Source organism: Dermacentor albipictus, chromosome 1 (assembly GCF_038994185.2).
Source record: "Dermacentor albipictus isolate Rhodes 1998 colony chromosome 1, USDA_Dalb.pri_finalv2, whole genome shotgun sequence".
Taxonomy (NCBI): Eukaryota; Metazoa; Arthropoda; class Arachnida; order Ixodida; family Ixodidae; genus Dermacentor; species Dermacentor albipictus.
In genome coordinates this window covers 488,551,578-488,573,220 of record NC_091821.1, presented here as the reverse complement: position 1 = coordinate 488,573,220, position 21,643 = coordinate 488,551,578, and the positions used below count along the sequence as shown (strand labels likewise).

General features: G+C 47.1%; 1 protein-coding gene across 2 annotated transcripts in view; it reads right to left on the bottom strand.

Moving 5' to 3' along the window:
• LOC135912796 (lipase 3-like) overlaps positions 1–21,643 on the bottom strand; it is a 48,167-nt gene that overhangs the window by 24,910 nt on the left and 1,614 nt on the right. Inside the window, exons 1-3 of one of the 2 annotated variants that reach the window (XM_065445348.1) lie at positions 6,599–6,691; positions 5,637–5,859; positions 4,971–5,085 (exon numbers count right to left, since the gene is read on the bottom strand). In XM_065445348.1, coding sequence (XP_065301420.1) covers positions 4,971–5,085; positions 5,637–5,697 — 176 coding nt within the window. In that variant the 5' untranslated portion in view covers positions 5,698–5,859; positions 6,599–6,691. Of the gene's footprint in view, positions 1–4,970; positions 5,086–5,636; positions 5,860–6,598; positions 6,692–21,643 lie in introns of those variants that run through there. The other variant, XM_065445347.1, reaches the window with a different exon arrangement.

The window sequence follows — 21,643 nt, the reverse complement described above, 5'->3', positions numbered from 1 at the left end:
ACTCCCAGCGCTACGTCCATCGAACGTCGTGTCGTCCGCTCGGCGCCTGATCACCTGTACGAATTCGAGGTTCCAATAACATAGGAACAATGTTGACCAGAGTTTTTTTTTTACCGTCGTGAAGACGAAATACTTCCAGCAGGAGTCATCTTAAGATGACTATCGAAGACAATGCGCTTACCATTCACGCAGTCTAGCGACTACGTAGTGACACACCGTACTGACTAAGACAACGTTATTTTGGAATCTGCAGTGGTCGTCCTGAGATTTTAAGTGCTTCGCTGATGTGCGACATACACTGTCTCCATGTTTGTCCCGCTTTGTTATGACCATCAATCGACAAGTTTATCTCACGACGGTAGGACGAAGACTACGCCCACGGCGCATGCAGTGACGACGATGGAATTACGAAGAAAGAATGACGACAATGGAACGAGAAGGCAATATGAGGACGACGGCATGACGATGATGAGATGATCCTGAAGTGATAACGATAAATAACCGCGATGCAACTACAATGTCAATACGACGTTGGCAATGTCACGATTGATTGACGATAGCCCAATTATAAAGAGATGAAGGAGAAATGATGTTCATGGAAGGACGAAGATGGTATGACAACGACGGCACGGAAACAATTGGATGGCATTTCTGAAATTATGGCGACGATGCGACAACTGCGTGACGACTGTGGCCTGGTGACAATGTAAGGGCGACAGCTGTACGACGATGAGGGCGTGACGAGGAATGCTTGACGAAAATGGCAGGACTACGAGAGTATGACCAGAATCAGATGACGAATACGGAATGACGATGATGGGAATGACCACAACGGTATCACGACCAAAGCATGAGAACTAACGCATGACGATGGCCATCTGTCGACTAGGCAATGATGACCATGGCATAACAACCGCGACATGTCACGATTGAATGACGACAACATGATTGCGATGGAATGACGTCGATGGAACTCCGAAGGCGGTATGACGATGAGGCTGTGACGACAATTTTCAGACGTTTCTGAGAAACCGACATTAGTACAACAGAAATACGAGAACGACGTGACTAGAACGGGACGATCATGACCGTATGACGACGATTGAACTACCATGGCATCGACGCCATACGTAGTGGCTCAAGTGTTAGCAGATAATTTAATTGGGTCACATGACGTAAGAGTAGACAGACAGACAGACAGACACACAGACAGACAGGCAGACTGGCAGGCAGACAGACAGACAGACAGACAGACAGACAGGCAGACAGACAGGCAGGCAGGCAGACAGACAGACAGACAGACAGACAGACAGACAGACAGACAGACAGACAGACAGACAGACAGACAGACAGACAGACAGACAGACAGACAGACAGACAGACAGACAGACAGACAGACAGACAGACAGACGGACAGGCAGACAGACAGACAGACAGACAGACAGACGGACAGACGGACAGACAGACAGACAGACAGACAGACAGACAGACAGACAGACAGACAGACAGACAGACAGACAGACAGACAGACAGGCAGACAGGCAGACAGACAGACAGACAGACAGACAGACAGACAGACAGACAGACATAGCGGCATGCGACCGTGGTGGCAGGAAACGAACCTTCGTCCTTGCGCTTAATCAGCACCACAATGCCCGTCACGTTGAAATTTCAGCAGCGCCTAGCCATGACATAAACTTTAACTACTTCTGGTAAGGTTAGATAAATGTCTTATAATAAAGGTTATGCAGATGCAACGCGCCTGTTGGAATCTGTGTGAAGTGAGGCTATTGTGAAATAATTAATTAAATAATGCATAACTAGACTCCATGCATGAAATTATCTTTATTTTCATTTCCGACAACGCATAAAATCCAATTTCCTATTTATGCACAGCACGTGTCCGAACATTATGATCATGCAGTGTTCGTGCTTTTAAGCATTTACACGCTCACAAGCTCTGCCGAACTGTCAACACTAGTTCATGCCGATGCGCACTGTGTGACGCCGACGCAGTGACGTCACATGAAGAAAGGCGCTCGTCGACGTTTGTCGATGAAAGAATACCCTGTAGAGGGTGTATGTAGAGAGATGGACGACATATACGTCATGGACCTCTCGTGACATAGCACAGCTACAGTCAAACGGCTATATAAACAAATGCTTGGGGCCTCTGAAATCATGCGTTATACAGGTCACTTCGCTGCAAAAGTCGCTCAACGCCCCGCTCGCAATAGCACCGGGTCAGAATTATTCTTTCGTTGTACAAGTCGTTTCGCTGTAGAGAGGCTCATTGCAGAGACGGCCAACTGTCTGCATAAAGTAAATTTGGGGCTTCTGTAGTCCATGTGTCGCCATGGCAGAAGAACAGTCTGAGGATTAGCCGGGAACGGGAGTATACATACTGGCTCATATGCAATGACCCGAAAGGGGGAGTAGGCCAAGTTTAAGAAATTTCAAGGTTCTAAAAAAACTGTTGAATATCGGGCGCTATTTCATTCAGAGGTCTGTGTGCATTAGAATGTACCTATGAGCCGACATTATCCGTGCATCTTTTGCGTCGCGATTCATTGTTTGATGTATACAACATAGTTCGCTCAGTGGCACTACTTTGGAGGTCAACATGCAGCGCTTATGCTGACCGCTTTGCTGGAGCTTGTATGTGGTGCGCGTATAGCTTTAATGTTCATAGGTCCACAACTACGCGTATTTATTGAGTTATGTATTGCATATGTACTTGCGATTTCTGTGTGAGCGTGCTCCCGTACGGATATGACTTTTTTTTTTTTTACTTAGGACTGTTGCGCAGAGCGACGAAGGGACAGGACTTGAGGAAGAAAACAACACACGACACCTGAGCGCAAAATGTCATGTGTTGTTTTCTCGCTCAAGTCCTGTCCCTTCCTCGCCCTCCGAAACAGTGTTAATTATGTCCAACCAACTACCCCACTGCGGAATTTTCCTGGCTTTTTTGTATATGCACATTTCATGCCATCACCAGCAATTATGGAAACAGACTCAGGCACATTGTCAATTGCACAAAGCGTTCATGACTCGTTATAACTTCAACATCAAGTGTTTAACGTGACCATTCGTTTATGAGCAATTGTGTGTTCTATTGGTTCGAGTAGTAATATGATGTGAGATCGTGCGGACTCGGACATTTTGGTGAAAACCTGATGTATATGTAAAGGCTCCGTTATAGTGCCGTCATCGGCAGGTATAGTGCCGTCATCGCAATTTACAATGTTCTTGCCTTCGTTAACTGGAACAAACATTTTCTAAACAGAAACACACGTACATCGTGCGGGAAAGTGAGCGACCAACCCACTGACTGACGTAAGCGAAACGGTGATGGCCTAGCATACGAAGCTTCGCGTCAACAAGAGGTGATATTGAGCTTGATGGTACCTGAACATTGAGCTTGCGAACTTTTGAGAAAGCGTCATACACACAGTTAACTAAAACGCACAGAAATGTCATACAATCCGTGCTTTCGCTTCGCTACGCCCCACCACCACGGCTGTTTCATCTTTAATGGAGCTCGAGATGCTGTAATATTATTACAGGCGCTTAGTCTGGGGACGTACTTAAACGGTGCAGAATGTCGAAAATTGCTCCTCTAGTGAAATTTCTATGCTCATCACTATTCATGTAATTGCAAAATACGACGCTGTACTCAAGCTACAGCCGCTCTTCCCCACGATGGTCGAATATACTGTATCTGCTATTCACTGAAATTACGCTAAATGTAGCTGCCCTTCTTATCTAAAGATCATTTCAAGCTCATATACAATGAGATAAAGGACCACCTCGGCATATTACGACCTGTTCCGAAAACAAAATTCCTGAACCCGTCCCCCGGGCATTAGTCGAAATTGCCCGCCACTGACAGTGATATTTCCTAGCAGTCTTCAACCCAGTGAAATATAATAACGGGCTATCTGCAATGTGTCGCCTGTTTCTGTGCCCTTGTGTCTGTCCCCGTTATTTGTCCCTAGTATGTTTCTGCGCTCCACTACTAGCTTTCATCTCAGGGTCATCTTGGAAGATTTTACGGTTTTCACAGAATCTTAAATATTTATCTTCGTAAAAAAATATACTCCTTTCTTGTCTTTCTGCCGTTATATAAGTACGTCTGCTCTAAGGCGATCTTGCATCTCTTATTGAATCTTCATGAGTTCTCACAAGATGCTCATCCTTCTTGCCCCAACCGTTTCTCCACTTTCACCCCAATTGCTACTGCCCCAGGTACCTTACCGTACCGCACTCTGTTCATAGCTACCACGTCCTCTCCTCTCACAACACCCCGTAAAGCTGTTTATTAGGCGACACATACTCGTACAGTATTAGTTCGTTCTTCACACGAAGCACGAAATTATTCAAAATGTTTGTTGGTCAGTGCGCTGAAAGAGTTATGCACGGCATGGGCTACGATTTAAGTATTTGTACTTTAATTTGTAATGCCTATGTCGCTACAAATTTATATAAAAAATATCGAGGTAGAATGCTCCCTGGTGGGCGCTTTGCGATTTCTGTGATGCATTAGAACTTAGTGATATAAAACTTGCGTGATGCACTCGAACTTCAATGCAAAAATGTAGCTGCATTTGCCTTTTAAATTGCGCGCACTTTCACAGTTGTTGCCACCTGCTTAAGACACGGGTAGCGTAATTCATGCCCACTCTTGAGCAAGAGTGTAGGGACCAGGGATGGTAGCAATAAAAGTGGTTTCCCCTTCTGCCTGCAAATGTGACATCAAAACGAGGACTGCAGTCCAATCTTGGCATTGTGCACTCGTTAACTGGCCCCATTAATTGCATTCGTCGCCATTGCAGTCACCAAGTTCAGTTTACGCATGGTAATTGCGAAGAAACTGTTCTTTTGGGGCGCGACCCTTTGCTGTGTATACTTTTCCTCGCGGTTACACATAGAGAAGGCTGTTTAAAATATGATAACATTGTGCTTACGAGAAGTTCCAGAACTTCTTTGATTTCACGTCCAAATTCTTGTGTTTTTTTCCGTAGGTGTTACCACGGACGTTTCCCAACCAAACGTCGTATCCGTTGTCAGCCAACACGTATCCTGAAACATCGCAACAAGAACAGAACGAACGTAAGCATGAGCTTAAAGAGTAATGATTACTTCATTTCATGCAATAAAAAGTTGCATTATTAACCCAAATTTACGCTGCACTGCGCAACTGTCGTTTCTCCTTTTCTGAAAATTCGTGATGAAATTATTTCCTTCACATTTTTTCGGCCATAACTTCAGTGTGTCTTCTAGTCTTTTTAAACATGCTTTCCAGTGCGAAAAATATGCGGGCATGTGAACAAGAAACTAATCGTGTGAACGACATGCAGACTCTTGGACAAACCCGTAGTCGAGTAGGCGAGGATTATGCATATAATGTACCTCCCCATGCAATTGCTGAACAAACGCAGCGCCAGACTATCATTCCGGCGTCCGTTTGATGTTAAATGCAGATTGTCTGCAAAATACGCGCTTTACATATTGTCCACAAACGGGAGTCCTCCAAGCATTCGCACATATGTCGAAGCTATCCACAATCTGGCACCCCATCACGCAAAAGATAGAGAGGGGAAAAAATAACAGGGTACAACGACTCGACTCACCCAGCGACTGCTTGGGGAAGTCGAGCACAATGGAGGCCGAGTCTGCCAGGAGGCCCGTCATGACGAACACGGGTCCGCGCCCGCAGCACGCACCGCCTGTCTCGTTGGCGCCGCAGTGTCCATCCCTGCCGTGACGTATCCGGTGCAGTTGCAGCAGGTAGCCGTCCCCGGTCGCCACTTCGTGCGTCTCGAAAGGGTAGCCCTTGCTGCGCACCAACGTCTCCTGCGCTCGTGACAGGCCGCAACGCCGTATACTTTTTTATGTGGTTCTAAACGTTTGAACGCGGCGAATACTGATGTGCGTCGAGGAATGGCCTAGTACTTCTCTGGTAGGGGGGGTGAGGGGAGGGGGGGTGGACCAATTATGCGATGCAGGTGCGACAAACAACACAGAATTATGAGGCCAATAAACCAAAGAGGCAAAGCGTCACTTCAAAATTCGGCAGAACCCATCTCACGACGAATGTCCACGGTAGTGCGTTCGCATTAAATCAGCATAGCCACACAACGTAATGCCACCGTCAAAACGAGTTGTGCATGAGGTGTGTGCTGCAGCGGGACTCCTCTCTCGCGCTTCTTTCTGGACACGCAGCACCATCTGGCGGCGCTACCTGCAAGTCCGCGCGTAGCTTTGGAGACGAGAAGCGTGGCGCGCCGGTGCCTGCGAACGCTGAGAAATGTTCCCTCGATTGCCGCTCACTTAATGACAGATGGACAGCCATGCAAGTTGGTGAATTGTTCGTTGAAGAACAGCACATACCCAGCGAATTCATGGCGCAGCTCGTTAAACCATCTACGTCAAAGGCGTCCATCGGAAAGCGGAACATACCCAGTGCATTTGTGGCGCAGTCTGCTAGTACATCGGGTTGCTCTCCTTGAGGATTCGATTCCGCTCAGCATCGCATAAAATTAAGTGATATTTCTCGTCATCGTAGAGGCAGCGTATTCCTAGTGGTACATACCTAGTTACCCAAGTTGGCATCAGAGACTTTCATTGAAGAACAGCACACACCTACTGGCACATACCCAGTGACTCCAGTTGGCATCAAATTGGCTTATTGAAGACCAGCACAGACCGAATGGCACATACCCATTGCTACAGGTCGGCGCGAAAGGGTTTCGTTAAAGAGAGGCATGATGTGCACATTAGCACGTGCTCAGTCACTTAAGTTATTCCAATCGTTGTTTTCGAACTCTGTTACCTCACCACATCATCCCGATGCCCCAACCATTCGAGCACGAACTACCCATTGACCAGACAGGCGGGCAAACGGTTAGAGACAAACATGTATAGATATAAACACACATACACGGAAAAACAGATAGCCCCCGAAAAGTGCGTGAAGTACCATAAGAATGCTAATGGATTAAAAAATGGTCTCTTCTTCAAACATACACACAGAAAAAAAAAGGCATTCTATGGAGCTGGGCCCCATACACAATCATCTACCCAGACACGTGCACAACTACGCCATCATTTTCACTGTCCGTAAAGCAACCGACAGACAAATGTATCCACATTTGTGCGCGTCACGACGTTTCAATGTCACGTGTTCCCCTCCGTCTGCGTCACACCCCGCAAGTTGCAATTTCTCCCATTGTTTCCACAGCCTCTTTTTCGAGCATTCTGCAATAAAAAAATAAGCATAAGACAGCACGGAAGAGGTTTCATTGTGTTCTGCTTTTCTTCGGCCTTCGCTTTCTATGTCCTGCTTCACTTCTCTCGAGAGCGTACTGAATGTCAGGCACGAGCAACCTTGCGTTGTGATGCAAATGAGCGAATTTGCATCTGTTTGTTACATGCGATGCCACCACAACCCAGCTTATGCGATTCGCTGAAGCATGACGGCGCGCCTTCGTCATAGTAGCGCTCTCGCTCATCCGCGAATGCCACGGGCAGAACAATACGTGTCAACAAGCTACCATTATGGAGGCACTCCGAAGACATTTGAAAGCTTTAACGCGTTGCGGAAAACATTTCTTCAAACAGTGGCGTCTGATACACCGCTCTCCGACGTAAGTGTGCGTTGTTCTGCCCTGTTATTTCTTTCTGGCTGAAATATTTTCAATAATATGACAACTTTGCATTGCGTCCATCCGAACGACAAAAATCTAGAGGAAAATAAAGAAAAAATTCTCACTCTATGCCTTGGAGATGAAGGTCTTTCCAACGAAATGCCAAGGCATTAAGCTGTTGTAAGCCGCATGGGGTTCTTCAGATTTTCTGATTTCACGATCATAATGGTGTGAAATGTAGGCATCATGTTTGTGCCACTCAAGGCAAGTTGTACGGCTTGGGCAGCATGTTCCGCAGATACAGCGCAGAGGCCACCACAGAGTGATGCGACGCGTGGACATTTGCGAAAGGTCAAGGTGAGCCATATATATTTGTCGCACAATTCGGTGAATTATGTTATTGCTTCAAGTGTGCTGCCTTATCAATATTATGTTATTACTATTTACGAAACACACGTTTTTTGCAAGTGAAGCTGTATATGGCTAGGCCATTTCCATCGTCCGCAAACAACCCGCGAACTAGCTCGTTGGCGCACCTCGGCGCAACCGCGTGAATGCGCTCGTGCCACTGCTCACGTGTTCGTCCGTCGTCGTCGTCTTCTTCCACAGCTGACTCCGTTGCCACTCATCATACCAGCGTAGAACAGGCACGTACCCAGGATTTTTTTTTCGGGGGGGGACCCAACCCAAGGTAACGTTTCTATGCAAATGAGGGGCGGGGGGTACCTTTACTAGTGCAAATGTGAATAACACCCACCATTCGCCATAAAACGCGTAAACCCACAGAATAGAAATGAAATAAGGTGCACTTTATAGGTACGTCCTGTGCGATACACCTCTCCTTTACTTGGCAAACAAAGAACCACGTCACATGGACCCGCGCAGCAAAGAAGCGCAGGAAGAACACTGCCAAGAAAAAGCAAAGAAGCGAAAGTGTAAAGTAAAGATTACTTTAGTAGAATAGAACTTAAAAGAAGAACAGTTGCCAACAAAGGCACACGGACCACGCAGAGTTGTATTACTCCACCAGCCAATCACAGAAGCATACAAAATCGTCGTCATGCGGCCTTTTCCAAATGGCGTCGTACTTGATACCTCCGAAGCGTCTGCTGCTCTTGAAGAGTCTTTTCATCGGAGGAAGCTATTAGATGTGCAACAGACATTGAATAAATGTACGGAGTCTGAGCATTTCACTTTTCAAAAGTCTGCGGGGCAGTCCATTTCACTGCTGAACCCGTTCTACCCATGAAACTTCACTGCCAACTGAACTGAAACTTCACAACAAATAGTTGTAGCGAAGCAAGCAGTGTTATTTCAGTTCAATTAAGGATTAGGCATTCGCCATTCCACTATGATAGGCGAGGGAAAAGGTATAAAATTACGCGCTAATACTTTTATTTTTGTATTTACCACTTTATTGGGGTAACAGAAAAAGTTTGAAGTACGAATTATTTGCAGCCTCGGAGGGCGGAGGAACAGTGGCTCGCAGTTATGAGGGCGTGGGCGGTGCTTAAGTTGCAGACTTAAGTTTTGTCCGACTATAGTAGCGTTTTCTAAATTAGCTCTGGAAGAATTATACATAAATATATATTTGCGGAACAATCACAGTTCTTTTGGATTCCTCGTTTACTGTTCTAACAAGTGCCACAACCGGCTCGTATTGTTATTTGGGAAGTTACGTAACGATGCGTGGCCGCCAGTCGCGTACAATCGCCTATGGCGCAGAAAGCTACGATTCTACACGTACTGCGCCTACCGTGGATGGTTAGAGAAGCACCTACACAAGCACAGCAGAGAAGTGGCAACGTTAAGCGGCTCGAATGATAACTGTAGAAGCGTCATTCAGAACACAGGGAATTGTCCTCCACTTCCGGCGGCGTTTTCTCTACTTCCTTTTTATATAAGATGTTGGTCCATAAACATTTTCATACACAACGGTTAAAATTATTATTTCCGCTTTTCCTACCTGTTTGGCTGTTGCCTTGGCACTCTCTCCCTTAGTAGATCGCTTAATTTCTCAAATCCTTCCTACTCTTGTTTCCAATTGGCAATTTGGCACAAAAAGAGCTGTACAATTAGGGAAAAACCACACGAGTTAACGGGTGACAGTCATATTGCCTATGAGTTGAAGGGTTATTGCAGGGTTTGATGATGGACGCTGTCTCGCATTATTTTATTTTCCACCTTATCTAACCCATATCGCGGACACAAGGTTCCGAGGATCTGTCAGCGTCGCGGCGAGCCGTCATTTGAGGAAATAATGAAACAAAAAGAAAAGTTAAACGCAATGGGCATTTTCTCTGGCCGCAACTCGTTCCCCGTGCATACAGATCAGCTGACCACAAACTGTATTCCTTTCTCGGTCCCTGGATTAGTCTAAACGAAGAAGGTTGAACTAACGAAGCAACAACGATGCGCATGACCATTGAATAGACGGTGACAACTGAATGCATCTCGAGTTAATTGCGCGGGCACCGAATTGATGAGGAAACTGGCCTTCACATCCCAGAAGTCGCCGATATTTACCGCCACCCGAAAGGAGTGAAAAAGGTAGCAAAATGTTGACCGCCGAATAGCTGTCAAGTCTCAACATTGATTTGGCGGCACTTTAGGAATGTGTGTGAGAAGTGGTGGCGTGGGCGGGGAGCGGGGGGGGGGGGGGGTGTATGCGTCTTAACTTCGGGCAGGGGGTGGAGGCGGGCCCCCCCTTGGGTACGTGCCTGGCGTAGAATTTAATTTCTCTTCTGTCATCGTAATGGGAAGCCCGCGTTAATTTTTGTATTATTTAAGGTGACATAAACCATTGATTAAGGAGATATGCGTCATTCATTGTCTTACGTGACGGACGCATTCCATAAAAGAGGCGATACGAGAATGTGTTCACACCTATCGTCACGATGACCACCGATCAGGACAATAGATATGATCGTACCTTTGTTCAAAATTCTATGTCACCTCGGTGTCGAGTGCTAAACAGCTTCTCTTGTCATCCAGCTTCACAGAGTGGAATGGCTCATAATTTTGTTTTAGTTTTAATTTTCACATTCACACATCCTACACATCCTAAATTTCACACATCCTGCAAGAATCATTTGTCGAGAAATGTCTAACAGCGTTATCGACTTCGGTTTCTGTTCGAGATAACCTCGCTGCATTTATTTTAACGCAGCTAGTGGTGGAATTCATTCCACAATGACGGGATTTATCAAACCCAAGCTCTGTACATATATCCATGTGTACAACTTTGTCGAATTTTCGTTATGACCACCTTCTCGAGCTGCATTTGCGAACGATGCAATTCATTTCACCCTTCGTCGTCGTTGGCTTCGAGGAAGCGGTGGCGGCGTCGTTGCTGGGATCAGCCACGGCAGCATGCCACGGTAAAAAAAAAAGTAAGTTAATAATTAAATGTATGGTTACCTGAGGCTTATCTAGAGCATGATAAAGCCAGATTGATGATAATTTCTTGAAAACTACTCGGTTGCCGAATTACTGCCGAGTTATATCACAATTTCGTGGACGCAAGTTCGCAGAAATGAAAGGTCTTGCTTTTCGAAATTTGTCGACCTTACAGCCTGTCGAACGACGTGGCTCAGACTACGCGCGACACGTAGCTGTGGCGGCAGCTTGTCGCATTCTGCTGCTCATGGAGAGTTCAGTTACGAGCTGCAGGTTAATGCTGCAGGTTAACGTGAGTATATGCTAGCAAGCGGGGAGCACAGAAACTGGTGAATTATTTTTTGTTAATTACGCCCGCAAGCAACGCCTCGCCTACGAGAGACGGTGCAGTGGGACATAATTTAATGTATTTCAGCAGTTCTTTTTTTGTGTGTGTGACTGGCACGTGAGCATATTTCGCTCGTGTATTTCTTTACATTTTCTTTTATACATCCTCCTCTTCCTAGCTGAATATTTAACGGTCTCGAAACGAAGCCGCGACCTCATGCTCATCATCAGAACGTCGCTTCCTCTTTTAGCAAGGTCCGAGCACTGGGACCCTCCGTTTCTTTCTTTAATAATAACGATCTTTTCGACATATTACCACTTATGGGACTTCTCGCAGATGGCTGCGCTTTCTAGAGAATCGAAGGACCTCTATTTTTCAAGCCGACCCTAATAAAATTTCCAACTGGTGTGATGCATCTTTTATGGCTCTTTATGTAAGCAAATGCAATGCGATGATAATCACTCGTAAGACTACCCTGCCGGACACTTCTTACTAATTCCATAGCTAGGCTATCTCTTTCATTAATAAATGCAAGCATCTAACTGATAACACTGCTAATGACGTGTCCTGAAATGACCAGACCGGGTACGTGTCCAATAATGCTAACCGCACAATACGTTGCCTTCGTGAAAACTTCTCTATTTTCCCTGTTCCTGGACCAACGCGGTCTCGTCGCCCGGGCCATGGAGGCACCCAAGCCAGAGAGAGGGTTCCTGGAATAAGGAATTCTCCCACCTAGGGGGTCGGCACGTTGAGCTACTGGGGCTAACGACCTTTGAAAGCCCATGCCGCTGCCTTCCAGTTACCCCATACAATGCACCCCAGACTCCTTGTCATTTCAACTACTTCAAAATTACTCGACACATTGCTGCTATGCTACTCAAGTCACACTTTCAACTCATGTTTTTTGGGGTGTTTTGTGTTACTCGCGCACTGACCGCCTGACCGGCTCCTCTAATACCACAAAAACATGCCGCCAACGACACTCCTGAATGCTCCCTAACCTCTCACTCGGGACAAGAATATCTGCTTACTACAGCAGGCCTGGACTGAGGCTATCTACTCTTTAAGCGAAAATTATATCTCTTTTTCTTCGTTTGTGTGTAACCCTGTCACAAAGTGCGTGTCCGCGTCCATGTCGACATGGCCGCCATTGCCAACGCAGTCACAGTGCCGCTTAGATGGTGGCAGGGAGGCAAGCTCCCTATTAACGCGACAGCGTTAAGGAGCTCGTGTCGCAGAAAAGCCGGTGTCGTCGGCGTCGGCGTCAGCGGCGTCGGCCGTGAGCGATAAATCCCAGAAGGCACTTCATAAATAAAAAAAACATCTTGCAAGATGGGCTGGTGGGAATCGAACCAGGGTCTCGGGAGTGTGAGACGCTACCACTCAGCCACGAGTTCGATCGTTCAAAGCGGGACAAAATCGCTTCTAGTGAATGCGGTGTTGCCTTAGAAACGTGCCGTAGAAAGTTATACTGCGGTGTATATCGGTAATTATGACCATGTAAATTGCAGAAGTAGCAGTTTCACGAGTAGCGAAGTACGTTTCCGCTACATTTCTTCTTCGCTATGCGCACACGCAGAGCCATCTTGCGGCAAGCACAGAAGACCCCCTCCTCGCAATGTACGGCGCTGCCCCGACACGTGGCGCGCCACTCACCCCATGATCGCGTCCGCCTTCATGGCGCGTCGCGGCCCGGTTGTTTGGCTCGCGTAGATCGTTTGAGTAGGCGGTACGAACGGGGTGCGATAACGTTATCGCGTTCCACTCTCCAAGCGTCCTCCAATTTTTGTTCCTGAGCTCGCCGGACCGGTGGTCACGTGGGTCGCAAAAGTGTGACGAGAGACGAGCTAGCCACGGCGAGCGGGCAGAGTAGTTTGGAAGACCGAGCAGCGGGGTCATGCACCGAGAGACAGCTGAAGAGGTGGTCGGCAGCCTGAAACGCCCAGGCCGGTGTCTTTGCCGGTAGATCAACGGACGGTGCAAGTCTGTCAAGATCTTCGGCAGCGAGGTACCGGCAGCCCGCCGCTTTTTCAGATCGAAATCTCGGCGAGCACGCCACAGATAGGCCTCGTGTTACAACCTGCTCTAAGAACTTTCCGCCAGACTCTTTTTTTTAATCGCGTTCCATATTTCATTTACATATTCATCGTGTGTTCAATTTTGTATGTTCTGTTAGTGTAGTGTTTGCCACGTTTATTGTCGCGTGTATTTTTCATTTGTGTTGCGTAATTGTTTTTTATTTCACGAGTGTTAGAAATTTCCACGTGGTGGGCTTTGTGTCACACGTCACGTCAGAGTTGGTGCTGTGTGTGAATCGCCCGCCTTCTGTGAGGCTCTGCAACATCTGCTTTCAGTTTGCTATTCTTTTTTTCATCATGTCTCTGGCCTGCTTTTATTTTATTAAATTGAGCGCGTGTTTTTACTTCGCCTCCCGTCTCATACCTCTGATCCACGGTCGATCAGGCGTGGACCTTATCACCGGTCAGCAGTCGAACCATGCGTAAATGCACGCGGGGTGGGTTTGTTGTCGCCTCGTCCCCTCCGGCTCGGAGAGTGCGAATACATTACCCTCAATCATTGACAAACACTCACACTTAATCATTTCCTAACGCTATTGAAGTTATTCATATTCAGTCTGCTAGCTTTATCAGCGCTAAATATTTCAGCCTTTTTGGTGTCGTTTTGTAAGTCGACAACAAAAGCTTGTAAGTCGCTTGTAAGTCGTCTTGTAAGTCGTTTATGTGTTTCTCGCAAGATTTAATTGAGTAAGGAGCACCTAAGTCAAATACCTTTTACTACTCTTAACCGTAATTTACTCGTTCCAATAACCACATGAAAGTTGCCGGAATAACCAGTACTCTTTCTTCATTCCAAAGCCTATTCAAAACAGGGACCACCTTTCCACCGTTATTGTCTTCACTACGGACCAAAAAAAATTCGAAGTCCGCGATCAACACTAATATTACATACTGGATTTTCCCTGTATCTGCATTTTGCATTTTTGCATTTTGGCAGTATTTTCCCACCCCATTCTGTAAAGCCTGATGGTCCCGGAAGTAACTAAATAAAAAAATTCGCAGTTCAGCCCGAAAGGAGCTGGACCGATTGCGATAGCAAATTAGTAGATAGCTGTACGAAGTAAGGATAGTCGTTTTATCGGCCGTATAAACTTGTAAACATTCGCTTACTAACTAAATATACAATGATAGAATATGTAAGCGTGACAACCAGGACGTAGAAAGAAACAGACATACGGAGACAGCGATGTCTTTGTGTGTCTGCTTCTTCGTACGCTCCTCTTCAGTCCCGCTTACACATTCTATCATGGATTCAAACTAACTAGCCCGTCAACGTGTTTTAACTAAATTAACCAGCACGGTGTCACGCGCGCACAGGTAAACATCAGCACACATCGCTCGATGACAGCGGAAACTAGCGGCAGCAGCCGCGAGCCAACTGACCTCCGTGCATCTGTCGCTTCAACACGTACGAAACGTCGAAAGCACAGCGCATAAGAAGCTACCAGTGCTAAGCGCACCCTGCAAACATCACAGATCGCTTTGAAGATGAGGCCAGCGCGGCTTCGCAGTTTAGCCACATCGCACACCGCTTTCAAGGCACACGAGCGCCGGCAACGCGTCCCTACGGCGTCCGCGATTAGTGTGGCCGACGCCGTCGTAGTCGCCGCGGTTGTGTCCACTTTGTACGGAGCGGAGGGCGAAAAGGCCGTCGAGGCACCGTAGCAGCCAGTGGAGAAGGACGCCCCTCCTCCCTCGCCTCACTGCCTCGCCTTGAACCCCACAGGAGAGGGCACGCATTCGGGCTGCGTTCCTCACTCGCGCGCGCGAGGTTGAACCGCGTCCGCCGGCCCACCCTCCCACGCTTTCACTCATGCGGAACCTCACGGCGACGGCAGAAATGCGCCTGCAGTATAATTGCTATCGCAATACAATTATCTACTCAGCCGCCACGTCAGTTGTGCGTCGTATAAGTTAATGAACAAGCAAGCACGGCGTAAAAGGTTCTCTGTGCTCTAAAAATACTTTCATCGCTTTAACCACATGTTTAAACAGGCAAATTTTTACACAACGGGAAAATGGGACCAAGACTTTCACATGCTTCGAGGCATATACGCCGACGGCCCCACAGACTGAAGTGAAAAAATAAATAAATTCTGTGGTTTTACGTGCCAAAACCACTTTCTGATTATGAGGCACGCCGTAGCGGAGGACTCCGGAAATTTGACCACCAGGGGTTCTTTAACGTGCAGCTAAATGTAAGTACACGGGTGTTTTCGCATTTCGACTCCATCGAAATGCGGCCGCCGTGGCCGGTATTTGATCCCGCGACTTCGTGCTCAGCAGCCCAACACAAGAGCCATTAAGCAACCACGGCGGATCCCGAAGCAAAGTATAAGTGTACAGTCGCGCACAAGGTACTGCAGGAACGCCAGCGCAAGGCCGAACTCCGCCGAGCGCCGGTACAGCTTCCACGGCCGCGCACAGGAGCAAACCTGCGCAGCTGCAGTGGAGGCGTGGCTTCCTGCCATCTTGCGCAATATTTTCGCGCCGACGGAAATGTTCACTGGAGTCAAAAGCGCAGTGCAGTAAGGTCGACGTGGTGAAACCGTGTTCCTTGCGTGTGCGGTATACATATACGCTAGGGCTGGCTTGCTGCTACGCGAACATGCTACTTTAAGCCAAGTTTGGTTCACCGCACCGATACGCAGGCTTGATCCAAGCAATGTACAGAACACGAAGCCGCGCCTTTAGGTATCGCTGCGTATGCGGAGGTTCGCTTCGGTGTGCGGCCACACGGTACGCAATGGCGCTCCGCGGAGCGTGGCCACGGGCGCACGTGCCAGCGGTATTTTCGTGGGCGAGTGTGGCGCGCAGGCGTCACGCTAAACTGCACCATGCAGTCATCCGGCAGCGCGCAAATATTTTCTGCGCCAGAAGCGGTCGCACAGAGGTCAAAGAGCTATCAAAAGGAAACGAAGCAACGATCTGCAACCACTGAAGGCCGCGAAGGATGTTCTCGAATGCGATGTGTCACTTTCAAGTAAGTGCGCTCAGTTTCAGCGCTCATGTCGAGCACTCATGTTTGCTAACCAATAAACGAAAACTTTCCTCCGCGTGCACACGTGTCATTGCATTTTATTGTCTTAACGACCACTAATTAGCGCGGTCTTAAACTTAAGGTTTCAATAAGTAAGTTTTGCAGATGCATTATATATTTGCGAAGTTTAACGTCCTGAAACCCGTGGGAACAGCGGGTTATAAGGGACGCTGTAGGTAATGTGGATAAGGTTTTACTTTCTGCGGTTCTTTAATGCGCAGCCGAAACCGGGCGCACGGGCGTTTTTTGCATGCCGGCGGCACCTAGATGCGGCTGCCGTGGCAGGAATTGAAGCGGAGATTTTGTGGTCAACAGCGCAGCGCCATGACTACTCATTCAATGCGGCGGGAACAGGTACATTAGTAAAAATATGCGCAAGCGATGTAGGTAAAATGCAGTTAAATTAGGAAGATGAGTAGTGCGGGATGCAAAAAAGATATCCACGTATATACAGCAATAAAATAAGCAGTTAATTCATTACAGATTAATACTTAAAGCGTGAAAGAATCATCTTGAGCAGCTGATAGTAGCAATGTCCTTGGGACGACGTTCCAGCCTGTGGCTGCTGTGTAAAAAAAAAAACATGCTACTTTGTGGCCGCCCGGGGTAGCGTTGAGGCCAGGAATCTTCCAGGCACAGGGATGAGTACGTCCGGGAGTAGGAGCGAAGGCAAAATGTTTATTTTACATTATTAACATTTGTCTCCGAATACGGAAGCTTACTCCATGTGGGAGAATATTAAATGTCTAAGCTCACATTAGGACACGTCGCCACTACACCCCCCCCCCCCTTTCTCGCGCCAAAGGTGCCCGCTTTTAAAACAGTTGTCTTCTCTAGACGACTAGACGAGGGAATCGAATGATTGTATCTCGTCCAAGCGTAATTGTCCAACCGTTCGCAAAATGCCTCCTGTGAAGTCGCACCGTACCGCCGGACTCCACCTCCAGTGTTGCACAATCGCCGCCGCAAACGAGGCAACCACGTGGCAATTCGGGTCGGCGCGGTTACCACGGTAGTCCTCGACGTGGGCCCCTTTCATCAAATAGCGGGCTCTCAGTGGCAGTCAGCTTGCAGCGACCCTTCACGGTTGTTACCGCGTCTACAGAATCAGGTGGTCGTTGCCACATTGAGGGAAGGTTCTTTGTTGACCGTCAGAGTCGCGTCGACGTGTGGATGGGCGCTGATGAAGCGGTGGGGTGCCTCGTCGGAAACACGCAAGGAATGCCCTTTGCCGTGTTGAGACGCAACAGCTTGAAGCGTTCGTGCATTTACAAGCGTGCATATCTAATCAAAAAAAAAGACGTTAGTTGTACTTATCAACCTATGCATCCACTTTGTTCGTCCTTACTTATTCGTAACTTATACTTGCAATTTCGTTCTGGTTGCGGGCTTTGGGCGCTAGGAGATTCTTGTATGTGTCGAAGAGCGTGCATTGCTAAGAAAACTCCAGAATGTAAAATAGTGACGCTCTGATAGTAGGGCAGACGCCTGCGCATTTGCGCTGTGCGCACTGTTTTTTTTTTTACATATGCGTAATTAGCAGAACAAAAATTGTGCTAATAAAATGCGGATGCTGGAACATGTATGAACGGAAGCTTTCGTCAACCACTTACTAAAATCCTATAAAACTGTTTGTCCCAACCACTTCGTTTTGCAGCACAGTGATTACGTGTCCGCCCTGCATGGCATGGAGACCTCCATAGGCACTGTCCCCCCCACCACGCGACCCACCTGACCCACGTGACCGCAGAGAACAGTTGTCTACAGGTTCGGCCTGCTTTATTCGGCGATAAAGCGCCCGAGATGATGCGCCAAATTCCGGAGAAGAAGGCACCGAAAGCTTCGCTTTAATGAAGGAATTATGCGCTTGAGAGTGTGTCTGTTGCAGTCAATTTATTCCGTAAGGGGCCACCTAGTGGACATGTCCATTTCGTTTGCTGCTGAAGTGCTAATTGGCTGGGCTGGTGTATGCGTCCGAAAGATGGGGCTGGGGTATGCGCCCAGCCACTTCAGCAGCAGACTCAATGGGCATGTCCACTAAGTGAACTCCCAGACCTGGCACATATGTAGGCCTAGTACGGATGGGCATATGTATAAATGCGAGGTGGTATCAAAAATGTTTGAGACGACCTCTGTTTTCGAGAAAGTACTTTATCTATCTAGATTATAACACCGTCAAAAATGAAATGAAATGAAAAAGTTGCCTTGCGTAGCAGCGCAGTTCTCTAAGTGCGCGCCGCCACCTTGCGAACGTGTTCTGGAAATCCTAATTGTACGCGTCGAGCAGCTTCCGCCATTTGCGCTTGATTTTAACAATCGTCTCCAAACGGCCACATCACCCGCCTTGGTTGCTCAGTGGCTATGGTGTTGGGCTGCGGAGCACGAGGTCGCGGGATCGAATCCCGGCACCGGCGGCCGCATTTCGATGGGGGCGAAATGCTAAAACACCCGTGTGTTTAGATTTAGGTGCACGTTAAAGAACCCCAGGTGGTCAAAATTTCCGGAGTCCACCACTACGGCGTGCCTCATAATCAGAGAGTGGTTTTATCACGTAAAACCCCATAATTTAAAAAAAAACGGTCACATTTGAGCTGTGTTGCACAGTGAAGCTGTATATGGCTAGGGTTACATGCATTATCCGTGTTCATGCGTCAACAATAAAATAGGTTAGCGTGGGCTGATCCTGGAGATCGGGCCGACCCACGGCGGAGGTGAAGCAGGCTCCAAGCACTCCGCCCCTAATAATAATAATAATGTCGTAATAAATTTAAGAAATGAATAAATATTTCCATGCATGTTTTATTGTTGTGCGTCAACAATAAAAGAGGCAAGCCTCGGCAGATGCCATATATAGTGCAATACCGGGCAGACCCCGAGGATGGAGTAAAGCGGGCTTCAATCAGACCGCCTGTAACAATAATAAAGGATAGTTAGAAATGTAATAAATAAATAAAGATCCATTGTTTCAAATCGATGGGCAGACTGGAATGGTTTGTGAACAAGAGCACGTGGACTCATGAGCCGGAGGCGTTGCCATATACGCAAAGGACCAAATGTGTACGGCCACACAACCTTGACTCGCAAGAAGACAATGCCACCGATTGTGAGCAGGTGTCTGTGTCGTACAAACGAAAGACGGAATAGTGGTACACACGGGGATGGTGTGTGTGTGTGTGTGTGTGTGTGTGTGTGTGTGTGTGCGTGTGTGTGTGTGTGTGTGTGTGTGTGTGTGTGTGTGTGTGTGTGTGTGTGTGTGTGTGTGTGTGTGTGTGTGTGTGTGTGTGTGTTATGACGTCTCTTTTGGAGCGACGTTTATTTGGCCCGAGTACTCGGCGTCGAACCAGCAAAGGCACACACCCGGCGATGGTGATCACACACGGAACTGAAGATAAGGATCAGTCAACGTATGACGATGATGATAATATACAGATAAAGACAAGCGTAATAAACGCCCACAATATTTATATATATATATATATAAATATATATATATATAATATATATATATATATATATATATATATATATATATATATATATATATATATATATATATATATGTAGCATATATAGGTAGCATGTGTGGGTTTATTGACCAGTTGCCTTCACCCAAGAAAGATCACGTTCTCGTGACGCCTGCGGCAAAAAGGACGTCCCACGTCCGCCGCCAAGGTCTGTGTGTGGTGGCGCTGGCTAACACTCCCAGGGTTCTACTAGGACACATAAATACCCAAGAAAGTGGATGGGAAAACAGCGCCGCGGTAGCTCAATTGGTAGAGCATCGCACGCGAAATGCGAAGGCTCCGGGTTCGGTTCCCACCTGCGGCAAGTTGTTTTTTCATCCACTTTAATTTCCATTAATTCTTCGTTTCTTTATTTTCATTTATTAAGCACAAGCCATTTCCCCTATGTTGTCCTTGGTGTCAATGTTTGTTGGCTTCTTATGCTATGACTAATAAAATCGGGACACTTGGTTAACCCCCTTTCTTCTCGTTTATATATATATATATATATATATATATATATGTCGGCACACCCAAGTGTGACGTGTAACCCAAGTGTTAACGCACCTTGCATGGGTTGCCGTGATGACACTACCCTTGTGATCATCGCTGGAGACCTCAATGTGGCCATTTCAAAACCATAAAATAAATGGTTCACTCAGTTTCTGCTACAACAGTTTCCTTTGAAATGCCACCCCAATTCAACTCACTCAACTACTCAACAGTGGTCGTGTATAAATTTAACTTTGGCCAAGTTTGTAACCGAACCAAAGAGTCTATATTACAGTAATGCCTTCACTACCACAAATACATGCACCCTCGTCTAGCCCTGTGTGAAGTGCTACAGCTTCACTGGTAATTCACCTTCACAGAGTGCAATGAATCCTCAATTATTATTTTTTTAATTTTGAAATGATAGCTACATCAGTCGCATCCAAATGTGCCGAATGTCTTTCACGTCGGCAATAATCACTGACAACGAAACTCCGGTGTACGAGTATGATGCTAAGACGGAGCAACAGCCTTCGCTGCGGAAGAGCCAATGTTACTACGGCTGAAAGTCCGCAGCTAGACGAAGTGCATGGTCATAGTCTTTCCCGACATTTACACCATTCGCCATCAGAGATTTGACCCGTATGGCCAGACCATCAAAAGTGAGTTTTATACCCATGTTTTAGTGAGTCTGAGGGAGGTTTTTCTGCGAAAACAGCCAAATTTGTGGCGCACAAAAACTTGGGTGCTGCATAACGACAATCCACCCAGCCACAAAGCACTCTGTACCTGCGAGTTTCTCGCTGCAAACGAAATTGTTTCTCTTTCACAAGCGCCATCCTATAGCGTTGTACTCCTAATTTTGCAAGAGCGTAACACTGCGAGTTTTATTAATTCCACTAGACTGAGAATTAGATCCACTCGCTACTACGGCGACCTCCCAAGCATGAGGTTCTGTTGTTACGCAGTGCCATTACACGGTCCAATACATTTTATCGCCAATTAGTGGTTAATGTGTCTTAGAGCGTGCCAAAATCAAAAGGACTCATGCAAAAAGGCAGTGGGTACGAAATCGCACGTTAACGCTTTCCGGCTCAAGGAAAAGTTACCCAAGAGCACAGGTGTGTCAATAGCTTCCTGCAGTGATA